Source organism: Schistocerca nitens, chromosome 1, assembly GCF_023898315.1.
Source record: "Schistocerca nitens isolate TAMUIC-IGC-003100 chromosome 1, iqSchNite1.1, whole genome shotgun sequence".
Classification (NCBI taxonomy): domain Eukaryota; kingdom Metazoa; phylum Arthropoda; class Insecta; order Orthoptera; family Acrididae; genus Schistocerca; species Schistocerca nitens.
The window spans coordinates 479,431,827-479,446,630 of NC_064614.1; the positions used below are offsets into that span (position 1 = coordinate 479,431,827).

At 36.8% G+C, this 14,804-nt stretch overlaps 1 protein-coding gene across 3 annotated transcripts in view; it reads left to right on the plus strand.

Moving 5' to 3' along the window:
* The window catches only part of LOC126252129 (ubiquitin carboxyl-terminal hydrolase 8-like), a 247,740-nt gene that overhangs the window by 139,925 nt on the left and 93,011 nt on the right, over window positions 1-14,804 (plus strand). For all 3 annotated transcript variants that reach the window (XM_049952998.1, XM_049953005.1, XM_049953013.1), the window contains one exon: window positions 6,301-6,425. In XM_049952998.1, the coding sequence (XP_049808955.1) occupies window positions 6,301-6,425 (125 nt within the window). The remainder of the gene's footprint in view (window positions 1-6,300; window positions 6,426-14,804) is intronic.

The following is a 14,804-nucleotide window of genomic DNA, read 5'->3' on the forward strand; positions in this document are numbered from 1 at the left end:
TGACCAAAAAAGACATACACCCAGGATAAAATTGACAGTTGCAAATATCAAAACAAAAAGGGAAAGTTATTATACTCACTAATCTAGTAAATCTAACTTCACTTCAGAAAGGAGTGATGCACATATATTAAAGCTTATCAAGAAGACTGGAAACACAATGTGCAGTAATAGAGAGGAAAGAGAAAGATAAACATATTAATGAATAATGGAGGCGATGTAAAGTTAACTTATTGACCTAAGTGTGATCCTCAAGTGGGCTGTAATGAAACAGAGGAAAGCACATTAGCAGTGACCATTGACATGTTATATTTGGCAGGCAGCAGAAATATGATTAAAGCAGGTAAAAATTATTTCATCTTGATTACTGCTATATTACTGTAGATGAGTATTTTGCACAGCAGTAAGCTGACATTTTTAAATGCACAAGCTCTTTGAAATTTGAGGACAATAAATTTAGCTTTTAGGATTTTTGTATTTTTGTGTTCTGTACTTTTTATGTACTGTACTTTGGTTTATTTATTTATTCGAATAACTCTTTTGGATGGTATGATAAATGAACTCTGTTTTTGATTCTTTGTGTTTAATTTTTGTGCACTCAGACTTCATGCTTCAAGAGCGTCATTACTTTTCTTTCTGGATCCACTTCCCTCCTTTTCAGACTTCTTTCATTCCTAAAGTTCTGCCTTTTGTGTTGCTTCTCTAAAAAATATTCTGTTTTCTGTTATGTCCACTACAATTCATTTCGTATCTTTGTAAATTATAGAGAACTGTGTGGATTTATATTTGTAGCTGTTTAGTAAGTTGAGATCTGCTCGATTAGTCCGTTATTATCCATTCAGTGTGTGTGTGTCCATAAAACTGTAGTCTTCTTTTACTCATTACATCAGTTAGCTTTTCCTTTTTCAAATAGAGCTCTCTGTTTTAACTTAATTTGTATTCAACTTTACTATCACTTTTAGGTCCCAGTATTTCCCTTAGAATTCTTCTTTCAACTCATTCCAGTTTTTGAAGATCCTCAGATCTTGTTATTTTAAGTGTTTCTGTTGCTTATAGTGTTTCAGGCCTTATTACTGTTTGATAGAGTCGTAGTTTTGTGTTTCAGATTAAATATTTTTTGTTATAAATGTTGTTTGCCATATGGAATCCCATTTCCATTTTGTGCAATCTGTTTTGTATTTTCTCTATTTTCTGTTGTGATCTCTTCTTTTGTATTCATCATTATCCATTCCCCTAGTTACTTCAAACAGCTTGTTTTAGATAGTGTGTTGTTATGAATTTTAGGATCTTGGGGAGCATCAGTGATCTTTGTCATGAACTGATTTTTTTTTTTTTCCGAATGATATTTTCAGTTCTATTTTGTCCGCTTATTTCTGTAGTTCTGGGATTTGTTCTTTGGCACTATCCAGTGAGTCAGTAATTAACCCTGTATCATCTGCAAAAGCTAGACAATCTATGGTGGTTTAATTGGATTTCTTCCTAGTTGAACTCCTGTAGTATTCATGGGATTCCTCCATCTTCTCATTACTATCTCTAATGCCCAGTTGAAAAGTAGAGCTGAGAAACTGTTTCCTTGTCTCACTTCTGACTTTAAGTAAAGCTTTTGATGGTTCCCTCATAAATTTTACTTTTGATTTTGTGTTTGTTAAACTTCATTTAATTATTTCAGTTATTTTAGTATCAATTTCAGATGCATTTATAACTTTGATTAGTGCATTTCTATCGGTTGAGTCATAGTTCATTTTAAACTCTGTGGAAATTATCGCATATTTCTAATTATTGATTTTCCTCATTTCTCTTACGTTCTTTAGATTTAGAGTTTGCTCTACACAATATCTCCCCACTCTAAATTCTCCTTGAAAGATTCTCCTGGTTGTAGGTTGGCTATTCCTTCATCTCTATTCAAAATTGCCATGGACAAGATCTTATAATTAATTGGAAAGAGAGAGATTCCTCTGTAATTGTTTTTGCTGCTTGTGTCTGTGTATGTGCGGATGGATATGTGTGTGAGTGCGCGAGTGTATACCTGTCCTTTTCCCCCCTAAGGTAAGTCTTTCCGCTCCTGGGATTGGAATGACTCCTTACCCTCTCCCTTAAAACCCACATCCTTTCGTCTTTCCCTCTCCTTCCCTCTTTCCTGATGAAGCAACCGTTTGTTGCCAAAGCTTGCATTTCGTGTGTATGTTTGTGTTTGTTTGTGTGTCTGTCGACCTGCCAGCACTTTCGTTCGGTAAGTCACATCATCTTTGTTTTTAGATATATTTTTTCCACGTGGAATGTTTCCCTCTATTATATTCATATCATTAATTTGAACCCAACAATTACGTTTGTTATTGTCACTGTTGCATTCTGAAATCTTTCCTGTCATCTTATTTTCTCTTTCTGTTTTTGCAAGTAATTTCACTTTGTATTCACCTTCTCCTCTTTACCGAATCTACCATACAATTTTATCCCGCCTATATATACTCAATAATACGTAACCCACTTCCAAACCATAACCAAAAAAATTTTTTTCCGCTTTCAACACTACCGCTGCTACAAAATCCACCATTTCCAGTTCACAAACAGTTCCTTTCAGCTATTAAACAGTCATTTCAGCTAGTTCTAATAACTTTCGCTTTTTTTTTCCATTTCCGTTTTTCCCACATCACGATCTTTTTTAGCCGCTTCCCACAGGTTTTAACGTCATTATTTCTTAGGCAGACAATTGTTAGCCTCATTTTCACAATCTGCCACCGTATATATATATATATATATATATATATATATATATATATATATATATATATATATATATATATATATATATACAAAGATGATGTGACTTACCAAACGAAAGTGCTGGCAGGTCGATAGACACACAAACATACACACAAAATTCTAGCTTTCGCAACCAACGGTTGCCTCGTCAGGAAAGAGGGAAGGAGAGGGAAAGACGAAAGGACGTGGGTTTTAAGGGAGAGGGTAAGGAGTCATTCCAATCCCGGGAGCGGAAAGACTTACCTTAGGGGGAAAAAAGGACAGGTATACACTCGCGCGCGCGCGCGCGCGCACACACACATATCCATCCACACATTAAGGTAAGTCTTTCCGCTCCCGGGATTGGAATGACTCCTTAACCTCTCCCTTAAAACCCACATCCTTTTGTCTTTCCCTCTCCTTCCCTCTTTCCTGATGAGGCAACAGTTTGTTGCGAAAGCTTGAATTTCGTGTGTATGTTTGTGTTTGTTTGTTTGTCTATCGACCTGCCAGCACTTTCATTCGGTAAGTCACATCATCTGTGTTTTTAGATATATTTTTCCCACATGGAATGTTTCCCTCTATTATATATCTGATGGAACCAAATGAGTTGAGGTTGGAGAGGAAATTCTGGAGTTCTTCTTCACTGTGAGTCCTGATCATGAAGATGTCATCAATAAATCTGTACCAAACTTTGGGTTGGCAGGCTTGGGTAACCAAGAAGGCTTCCTCTAAGTGATCCATAAATCGGTTGGCATACGAGGGGGCCATCCTGGTACCCATGGCTGTTCCCTTTAATTGTTGTTATGTCTGGCCTTCAAAAGTGAAGAAGTTGTGAGTCAGGATGAAGCTGGCTAAGGTGATGAGGAAACCTGCTTTCGCAACCAACGGTTGCTTCATCAGGAAAGAGGGAAGGAGAGGGAAAGACGAAAGGACGTGGGTTTTAAGGGAGAGGGTAAGGAGTCATTCCAATCCCGGGAGCGGAAAGACTTACCTTAGGGGGAAAAAAGGCCAGGTATACACTTGTGCGAGCGCGTGCGCACACACACACACACACACACACACACACACACACACACACACATATATATATATATATATATATCCGCACATACACAGACGCAAGCAGACATTTGTAAAGGCAAAGAGTTTGGGCAGATATTTTTCCACGTGGAATGTTTCCCTCTGTTATATATATATATATATATATATATATATATATATATATATATATATATATAGGTGGAAACATTCCACGTGGGAAAAATATATCTAAAAACAAAGATGATGTGACTTACCAAACGAAAGCGCTGGCACGTCGATAGACACACAAACAAACACAAACATACACACAAAATTCAAGCTTTCGCAACAAACTGTTGCCTCATCAGGAAATATATATATATATTTCTGGATGTCATAATATCAATGTCTATTCTGATGGTAGCTGTTTGTTGTCAAAATTTCATTATTGATTTTGGTTGGACATAGAATAATTTTCCTATTTTCCCATAATTGAGCAACTATATTGTATTCTTCTGATGCTGTATATTTTTCAGTTGTTTCTCTGATGTGCTCTATTGTTGGTGGCTTTGAGTGTGGTTGTATTTGGATTATGTTATGAAAATCAAATTCTTCTTCTGGTGGATTTCATTTGTGTAGTTCTTCGAATGGTTCACAAGTATCCTGCAGTTCTCAGTGTTGTTATATGACGTCTTCTGTGTTTTTTGATATGCAAATTGTAAACTATGTGGAGTTTAAATCTGTAGAATTTTTGTATGTTTTATAAAAATCACTTGTATTCTGCTTAAAATATTACTCATCTGACATTAGTTGATCTTTCATACGTTGTGGTCTTTTATACGTTGTACTCTGATGTTTTCGAGACCTATTAATTCAGGTTTCTGGCTTCTATAAAATTTTCACTGTTATCATTATTATATTTGCATTCGAGATATTCCAAGCTCTTTATAATTAACTCCTCACAAACATCATTCCACTATGCACGTTTCCAGTTCTTTTTAAGAGGAACAGTTTCTTCTGCAGACTGAATAGTGTCATTTCAAGTGTTTTCCAAGTATAATTTTTTTTACAAATGAATTTTTATATAATTTTCTGCAGATAACTTTCGGGTGTCAAACTATTTGGGGCAGTATTCCCCCCCCCCCCTAAATATTGGTCTGATCTTGAATTTAATGACAGATAGGTGGGTAGATTTGTGGTGTGAATCTAAGCTGGCATTCTTAGCAAATTTTAAATTGAGTATCTCCACTGCAAAATGTTTGCTTATAGCAATGTGATCGAGTGGTTTTTCACCACAGATTGGATTTGATATCCATGTAGTTTGTTTTCTAGGGAGTGCTTTGAAGTAGATTTTAGTACTGTGTTATGCTGTCTGCACAGTCTTTTAAGAGCCTTATCTATTTGGCATTGGTTCTTTTATTCGCAAGAAATTTTCCTATTATGTCTATGTGCTGATGTTCTTTGCCATTTGTACATTGACATCCCCAAGTAATATAATTGTTTTTCTCATTTGTTGCTGCATGTAATATGTTTTTATTTACAATGAAAGCTTTTCCAAATAGAGGTTCATTTTTCATAACTCTTTTTCCTGGTTTTCTTGTAAATATCCTGAATCCTTCTGAACTGAAACCATGTTCATTAGTAAATCTTGTTTCGTACAGTAATTTTACCATTAAATTTTTTTACCGTAAAAGTTTATTAAACTCTTAAGATTTCTTGTTTTTAAAAGTGAACTTCTCGTGGTTTAGGTACCCAAAATCTGAATGTCCCTACTTCTCATTTCCTTGAAAATGGGAGACTGGTTACTCCCAGGAGTAAAATCTCTTACAAAGTGCATGTTGATTGTTGACTGCTTGTTGATGGTACTACTTGAGGTTGTTAGTTTCAAGGAAAACATTTGCAGCCACGTCTCTAGTGAACATACAGTGAGTGACCACTTTACCACTTGTTGCATGTCAGACACAGTGTGGATTTTTTTCTGGAGTTGCTTTTCCACCCAGTTATGCCGTTTGAAGATCCATTCTTTTCATCTTCACTACCCTTGAATTCTTCACTGTAATCCTAACATGAAGCCCTCACAAGGTACTATCACCTGGAACTGGTGAGCCAAGGTTTTTTTTATGATGATGTTCCTCCCTCCCTCCTCCTCAATTGTATGAGGTGGCTACAGCTTGGGATCAGCATAGCAGAGTTTGTATTTTGACTCACTAATGACATTTTTTTATTTTATTGACAAGTGGTCAACAGACAGTAAATATCTTTGGTTTTTTATGTAAACATTTTTAAAATTTATTGAAATGTATGTAACAGTTAAGGAAATACATTGTTATAACTTTTATTGGGGTTGTGGGGCATAAAAAATACAGCTAACTAGGAAAATATGCATGCATTGGGATTGGAGTCAGAGATTTGCTACTGCTGATGGTTTGAGTCACAAAACTGATTCACCATTTTGCTGTTATGGTGTCAAATTTGTTGTAATTTTTAAGTCATCTGCATAATAGTGTATTTTTTCAAATTCATTTTATTATTATTGCACAGAAAAGTCGCTGAAAAGAAACAGAGAGAACTCAAAGAACAAGAGAAGTTGAGGATAGAACAGGTAGCAAAAAGAAAAGAAAAGGAACATGAAACCCAAGAGAAGGAAAAACCAGTTCCTGGAAAAGGTAATTATGCATTTCACACATTTTTAAATTTAAATTGTAGTAGTTAGCAAAAAAATGCTTTTTTGTCATACTGCACATGAATTTTATGTATACACCCAGACATGTTTCGTCTTTCTAATGAGGCAGTCTCAGTTGGTGTCAGTAAAATGTTAATTCATTATTTGAAGATCCTACAGTTCTCCCTGATGTGAGTCAGTTAAGCACTTAAGACATGGAAAAAATGAGAATGTTGCCTTTTTCACTAAGAAATTGTACTATCATTGTGACACTGACTCATTACACATCATTGTGAAAGGTTGCAATTATGATCCCTGGAACATTTGAATAACCAAGCTCTGAAAAAAGCAAAAGAAAAGGAAATCAAATGAAAATTATTATACTCACTAATCTAGTAAATCTAACTTTGCTTCAGAAAGGAGTGATGTAAATGTATTGCAGCTCATAATTAAAAAGAAATGGCAGTAGTTTCCAACAAATAATGCAAGGAACATGATAAGTTTAATAAAAATATTCAGAAAAATTTTCAAGATGCCAGAAGATTATAATGAATTGTTGATTATAGAAACAAATTAACAATGCAAAAAATAAACTTATTTTGAGAAAGACGTCAAATTTTTCTGTTAAGATGACATATGGCATGATAAGAAAAATGGAAACATAGTTGTACGAGCAAAATGAGAAACTGGTTGTAAAAATGGATATAATTAAGTGGAGCAGTTGAAATGAATTTTTGCCTTACCTGGGCTTCAGAAGTATTGTAGAAGCTTTTGACTCTGAACAAAAGTTTTTGCAAGGAGCTCTTGAGCAAGAGGGTACCAATTCAGTCTATGTTTGTATACTGAAGGACATATATATCAGTGCTGCAGTCTCCTTTAGACTTCTTAAGGACACTGAGGAATTTAGAAGTGAGAAAAGGCTCAGCCAACGAGGTTCCATGTCAGCAAAGTTATTGTAAGCATCTGTAGAGGAAGTTTTCTGATTCTTAAATGGGAACCAAAGAACAACGTGTGTTGATGGAACACATCTGAGCCTTCTTCATATTGATGATAATATTGTGTTGTTGGTCTCTACCACAAATGAGTTTCAGGGACAAATGGGGGAAAAAAACAAGAAGTTTCAAAGTGAGCCTAAAATTCAACTATAGCTACACTATAATCATTTACAGTGAATACATTCAAAAGGAAAAGTTAAAAATTAACAATGAAGACATAATTAATAACCACAAAAAAGATCTTGAAATGTGTTTAATGTAGCAGTTATCAAAACTAAGCTTCCCATGACCCTGAAACGGTAAATTAATAATGAATGTGTGTTAACAGTTTTGGGTTTAGTACAAAACCATTCATCTTTTGTTGCTTTCTCAGCAAGCAGTGTTGTGATGTTTGTTGAGAACTAGTTGGAGGGATGGAATAACAAACAAGTGGATCAGAGAACAGACTATATAAATTGCGGCTGTAATGAAAATTAAATGGAGCCAGATATGACATGCGGGCATGTAAATGGATGATAGACAGGCAAAGTTTATAGGCTTATAAATGGATGATAAACAAAAAAGGAACATTCTTTCGTGGATGATTTACAAATGGCAAAGAAACCAGAATTTCCCAGATCATCAAGTGTCACTGTCATCTTCACAATTATTAATTCCACCTGCCTGATCACATCAGCTGTTATGAGTAGGTAGCTATATTGTCCTTCAAGAGATGCAACATATCTTTTGTCTTCTGAATGGTACCCAAACAACTGCAACCATTCCGTGGACAATAATTGCTACATCATCGCATTGTTGTATTTTAAATGAGATTAGCTTAATGTGGTTTATTGTGGATGGTGAATGGCAGCTATGATTTAAATTGGCAATTTATGTGTATACAGTATGGAACCATTCTCTCTTTATGAATTTTAACATGATTTATTTGGGTACCATTGACCAGTTTTCAAGCCACTGCAGGCTCATCATGGGAAAGAGCTGTTACAGGCACATTATGTGCAGTTACATGCTATGGTTGTGGTCCTGATGAAAAAAACATTTTATGAAATTAAATGGCTACACGGGATAATTGAATTGGCCTGGGAGTCGGGACAGGTTCCATCAGACTGGACAAAAGCAGTAATCACACCAATCTTTAAACATGGAAAGAGAAAAGGTTGTAACAACTACAGAGGTATCTCTTTAATCAGTGTTGTGGGTAAAATCTTCTCAGGTATTGTTGAAAGGAAAGGATGCAAGACAGCATCCCAGAGTGCCCCAGTGAGCTAAAACACTAAGAAGAATCGATTCTCGGCTTTTGGCAAGATCAATGTGTGGACCAATTGGATGAAAATCAGTGTGGGTTTAGGCCTCTTAGAGGTTGTCAGGACCAGATCTTTAGCTTACGGCAAATAATGGAGAAGTGTTATGAGTGGAGCAGGGAATTTTATCTATGCTTTATAGATCTAGAAAAGGCATATGACCGGGTTCCTAGGAGGAAGTTATTGTCTGTTCTATGAGATTATTGAATAGGAGGCAAACTTTTGCAAGCAATTAAAGGTCTTTACATGGATAGTCAGGCAGCAGTTAGATTTGACGGTAAATTGAGTTAATGGTTCAGAGTAGTTTCAGGGGTAAGACAAGGCTGCAACCTGTCTCCACTGTTGTTCATATTATTTATGAATCATATGTTGAAAACAATAGACTGGCTGGGTGAGATTAAGATATGTGAACACAAAATAAGCAGTCTTGCATATGCGGATGACTTAGTTGTGATGGCAGATTCGATTGAAAGTTTGCAAAGTAATATTTCAGAGCTAGATCAGAAATGTAAGGGCTATGGTATGAAGATTAGCATCTCCAAGACGAAAGTAGTGTCAGTGGGAAAGAAATATAAACGGATTGAGTGCCAAATAGGAGGAGCAAAGTTAGAACAGGTGGACGGTTTCAAGTACTTGGGATGCATATTCTCACAGGAATGCAACATAGTGAAAGAACTGGAAGCGAGGTGTAACAAAGCTAATGCAGTGCACGCTCAGCTACGATCTACTCTCTTCTGTAAGAAGGAAGTCAGTACCAAGACTAAGTTATCTGTGCACCGTTCAATCTTTCGACCAACTTTGTTGTATGGGAGCGAAAGCTGGATGGATTCAGGTTACCTTATCAACAAGGTTGAGGTTACGGATATGAAAGTAGCTAGGATGATTGCAGGTACTAGTAGATGGGAACAATGGCAGGAGGGTGTCCACAATGAGGAAATCAAAGAAAAACTGGAAATGAACTCTATAGATGTAGCAGTCACGGCGAACAGGCTTAGATGGTGGGGTCATGTTACATGCATGGGAGAAGCAAGGTTACCCATGAGACTCATGGGTTCAGCAGTAGAGGGTAGGAGGAGTCGGGGCAGACCAAGGAGAAGGTACCTGGATTCGGTTAAGAATGATTTTGAAGTAATATGTTTAACATCAGAAGAGGCACCAATGCTAGCACTGAATAGGGGATCATGTAGGAATTTTATAAGGGGGGCTATGCTCCAGACTGAACGCTGAAAGGCATAATCAGTCTTAAATGATGATGGTGGTGGTGGTGGTGGTGGTGGTGGTGGTGGTGGTGGTGAAATTAAGATTGCCGTGTTTTAGGGTGCTTACATGGCACTGCTACACAGCATCTGTGACAAATTAATTTTGTTATGCTAGAAATCATGAAAAGTTTTCGTTAACTAAATTTCTGTTATTTCCGCCAACAGCATGGCCATAGCGTCTAGCTACACATGGTCTGGATAATGTTTCTGTTACACCTTCATCTAAAGATGAGCCTGCAGTGGTGTGAAAACTAGTTAATGGTACTAAAAATAAATTGTATCGAAATTCAAAAAAGCAACATTTCTTCATATTGTACCCACCTAAATCACCGAGTTAATGAAGACCAACCAGCAAAAGCTATTTTATGTTTTCTTCTTTTCTTGAATTATAGCATTTTTGAGCTTTTCGGTTGTTTGTTCGTTCCATACACAGATTCATTTATTCCTTAATCTGGTCCAACTGTATTATAGGTGCAAATATTGGTTCTTTATAAGCCAAATTCAGTATTTGCACAATCTGATTCATTCAACAAGGATGATGTACCAGAGAAGAGGCACTTGGATCAATTATTTCTTCACACAAAGTATCGAGTGGAAATATTCCTGTGAAACATACGAGCATGAACAGTCTCATGGATGTAATGACGTCTTCTAACTGCAACATATCTCTGAGAGTTGTTTCTGTACACATCTCAAAGTCACTATTAATGATGCTCTGTTGTAAAGCAAACATTTTTGAAAATAAAGAGCTGTTGCAGAAGCAAAATATGTCACTCATTAAACAATGACTGTAATCCTAAGGCCACAAAGACAGACATGAACACATTCTGTTGTTGCAGTTTTGGATAGTTAATACATCACTGATTTGCCGCAATTTATTTTTATTACTCTTATAAAGGACAGTCAAATGGAAATGAGACAGATAGAAAAAAGTAAGTAAATGGTTTATTATTCCGCAAGGAATTGGCATAATGGGCAATACATTTATCCCCCTGTCTTCGTGGGAAAATGTTTGCAATTGCCTACGGAACCATGATTGTACCCATGCATGCATCTCTCCATCTGAAGCAAATCAGTGGCCACAAATGTCTTCTTTAGGGCCCAAAAAATATGGAACTTGCATGGGGGGAGATCCGGACTGTATGGAGGATGTGTAACGGCTTCCCAGTGAAACTTTTGCAGTGGGCCCACATATTGCCAACCTTGTTTTGACTACAATATAGAACTTTTGCTGGGCAGGCCTTATACATCCTCTATAAAGTCCCAATCTCTTCACATTGGATTTCCACATGCTTGGAGTTCTGAAGGAAGACATTCATGGCTGTTGATTTGCTTCAGACAAAGAGGTTTACGCCTGGGTACAACCATGGTTCCAAAGGTAACCACAAACATATTTCCATGAAGGCATTGACTGTTTTGTCTCACAGTGATACAAATGTATTAACAGGTATGGCAGTTACTTTTGAAATAATAAACCTTGTACTTATGTTTTCCATCTATCTTGTTTTCATTTTACTACCCCCTATACATGTTTTCCATATTTCTTAAGAACCTCGGATAAGTGGTTTTCATCCAAAGACATGTGAAAGATAGAACAGTATACAAATCATGACAATTCAAAATCAAGCAGTATAGATTGTAAAAAAAAAAAAAAAGGGGGGGGGGGGGAAGAAAAAAAACATACAAATTACATGAAGACCGAAAGATTGGCCAGGTCTTACCTTCAAGATGTGGAATTCGAAGTAAAAAAATCTATCCAGTTGAGATCCCTTTCATAGCATACAAAACAACCTGCATAGCAAACAGAAGCAATCTTTTCTGTTAGAAGAAAAAATATGTCAATGATATTGTCCTTCATCCTCTGCACATCATTTTGAATGTGGAGCATGCTTTTTTGACCTGCTTCAAGTGCACTCTGTAATGTTTCTATATATTTTTCATTCCACTCTCCCCCTTTCATCCGTGCCCCCTTTTTTACCTTTGTCATTGGGTGAAGATTAAAATTTCTTACAATAATCTATGGTGGGTGGACGACATGCAATATTGCTGTATATTTGTTGTCATGTGTTGTATCTCATTAACTTAAAAATATCTGTAATGCCATATTGACAGATTCTTGATATTCAGTTATGAGCAACATACAGTACTTAACAGTGAAAATTATTATGATGACATTGCCCTTTTCATCACAATGAACATTGCAAAATGTTAAGCTTACTTTACCATCTGCTGATACATACCTGCAAGTGCTGTCTTATCATTGGGATGTCTGTTAAACAGAACTGCACAAATAAGCATTTCAGTGACAGTATTCTTATATTTACCAAAGCAAAATATTTATTACTTGGTATTCTGTTACCAAAAGTAAGAACATTTGTTATAACCATAAATTCCTAGTTTGACACACAGAAATAAATATGTAATGAACACTAGAGAACAGTTATTCTGAAACTGAAGGTAGACTGCAAAGATATTATTTGGTTTTGTGCTTTTCCTCTGTTTGCAAGAAGTGATAATATGCAGCAGCTTACAATAATTAAAGAGTGAAGTGTATTAGAAATAAAACGATATCTTGAATTATTTACTGGACATATCTATCATTGCAAAATAGCCAAGTTGTTGTTGTTGTTGTGGTCTTCAGTCCTGAGACTGGTTGGATGCAGCTCTCCATGCTACCCTATCCTGTGCAAGTTTCTTCATCTCCCAGTACCTACTGCAACCTACATCCTTCTGAATCTGCTTAATGTATTCATCTCTTGGTCTCCCTCTACGATTTTTACCCTCCATTCTGCCCTCCAATGCTAAATTTGTGATCCCTTGATGCCTTAGAACATGTCCTACCAACCGGTCTCTTCTTCTCGTCAAGTTGTGCCACAAACTCATCTTCTCCCCAATTCTACTCAATACCTCGTCATTAGTTATGTGATCTACCCATCTAATCTTCATCAAAAGCTTCTATTCTCTTCCTGTCCAAACTATTCATCGTCCATGTTTCACTTCCATACATGGCTACACTCCATACAAATACTTTAAGAAACGACTTCCTGACATTTAAATCTATACTCAGTGTTAACAAATTTCTCTTCTTCAGAAACTCTTTCCTTGCCATTGCCAGTCTACATTTTATATCTTCTCTACTTCGACCATCATCAGTTATTTTGCTCCCCAAATAGCAAAACTCCTTTACTACTTTAAGTGTCTCATTTCCTAATCTAATCCCTCAGCATCACCCGACTTAATTCGACTACATTCCATTATCCTCGTTTTGCTTTTGTTGATATTCATCTTATATACTCCTTTCAAGACACTGTCCATTCCATTCAACTGCTCTTCCAAGTCCTTTGCTGTCTCTGACAGAATTACAATGTCATCCGCGAACCTCAAAGTTTTTATTTCTTCTCCATGGATTTTAATACCTAATCCGAATTTTTCTTTTGTTTCCTTTACTGCTTGCTCAATATACAGATTGAATAACATTGGGGAGAGGCTACAACCCTGTCTCACTCCCTTTCCAACCACTGCTTCCCTTTCATGCCCCTCGACTCTTATAACTGCCATCGGGTTTCTGTACAAATTGTAAATAGCCTTTCGCTCCCTGTATTTTACCCCTGCCACCTTTAGAATTTGAAAGAGAGTGTTCCAGTCAACATTGTCAAAAGCTTTCTCTAAGTCTACAAATGCTAGAAACGTAGGTTTGCCTTTCCTTAATCTTTCTTCTAAGATAAGTCGTAAGGTCAGTATTGCCTCATGTGTTCCAATATTTCTACGGAATCCAAACTGATCTTCCCCGATGTCGGCTTCTACCAGTTTTTCCATTCGTCTGTAAATAATTCGTGTTGGTATTTTGCAGCTGTGACTTATTAAACTGATAGTTCGGTAATTTTCATATCTGTCAACACCTGCTTTCTTTGGGATTGGAATTATTATATTCTTCTTGAAGTCTGAGGATACTTCGCCTGTCTCATACATCTTGCTCACCAGATGGTAGAGTTTTGTCATGACTGGCTCTCCCAAGGCCATCAGTAGTTCTAATGGAATGTTGTCTACTCCCGGGGCCTTGTTTCGGCTCGGGTCTTTCAGTGCTCTGTCAAACTCTTCACGCAGTATCGTATCTCCCATTTCCTCTTCATCTACATTCTCTTCCATTTCTATAATATTGTCTTCAACTACATCGCCCTCGTATAGACCCTCTGTATACTCCTTCCATCTTTCTGCTTTCCCTTCTTTGGTTAGAACTGGGTTTCCATCTGAGCTCTTGATATTCATACAAGTGGTTCTCTTTGCTCCAAAGGTCTCTTTAATTTTCCTGTAGGCAGTATCTATCTTACCCCTAGTGAGATAAGCCTCTACATCCTTACATTTGTCCTCTAGCCATCCCTGCTTAGCCATTTTGCACTTCCTGTCAATCTCATTTTTGAGACGTTTGTATTCCTTTTTGCCTGCTTCATTTACTGCATTTTTATATTTTCTCCTTTCATCAATTAAATTCAATATTTCTTCTGTTACCCAAGGATTTCTACTAGCCCTCATCTTTTTTACCTACTTGATCCTCTGCTGCCTTCACTATTTCATCCCTCAGAGCTACCCATTCTTCTTCTACTGTACTTCTTTCCCCCACTGCTGTCAATTGTTCCCTTATGCTCTCCCTGAAACTCTGTACAACCTCTGGTTCTTTCAGTTTATCCAGGTCCCATCTCCTTAAATTCCCACCTTTTTGCAGTTTCTTCAATTTTAATCTGCAGTTCACAACCAATAGATTGTGGTCAGAGTCCACATCTGCCCCTGGAAATGTCTTACAATTTAAAACCTGGTTCCTAAATCTCTGTCT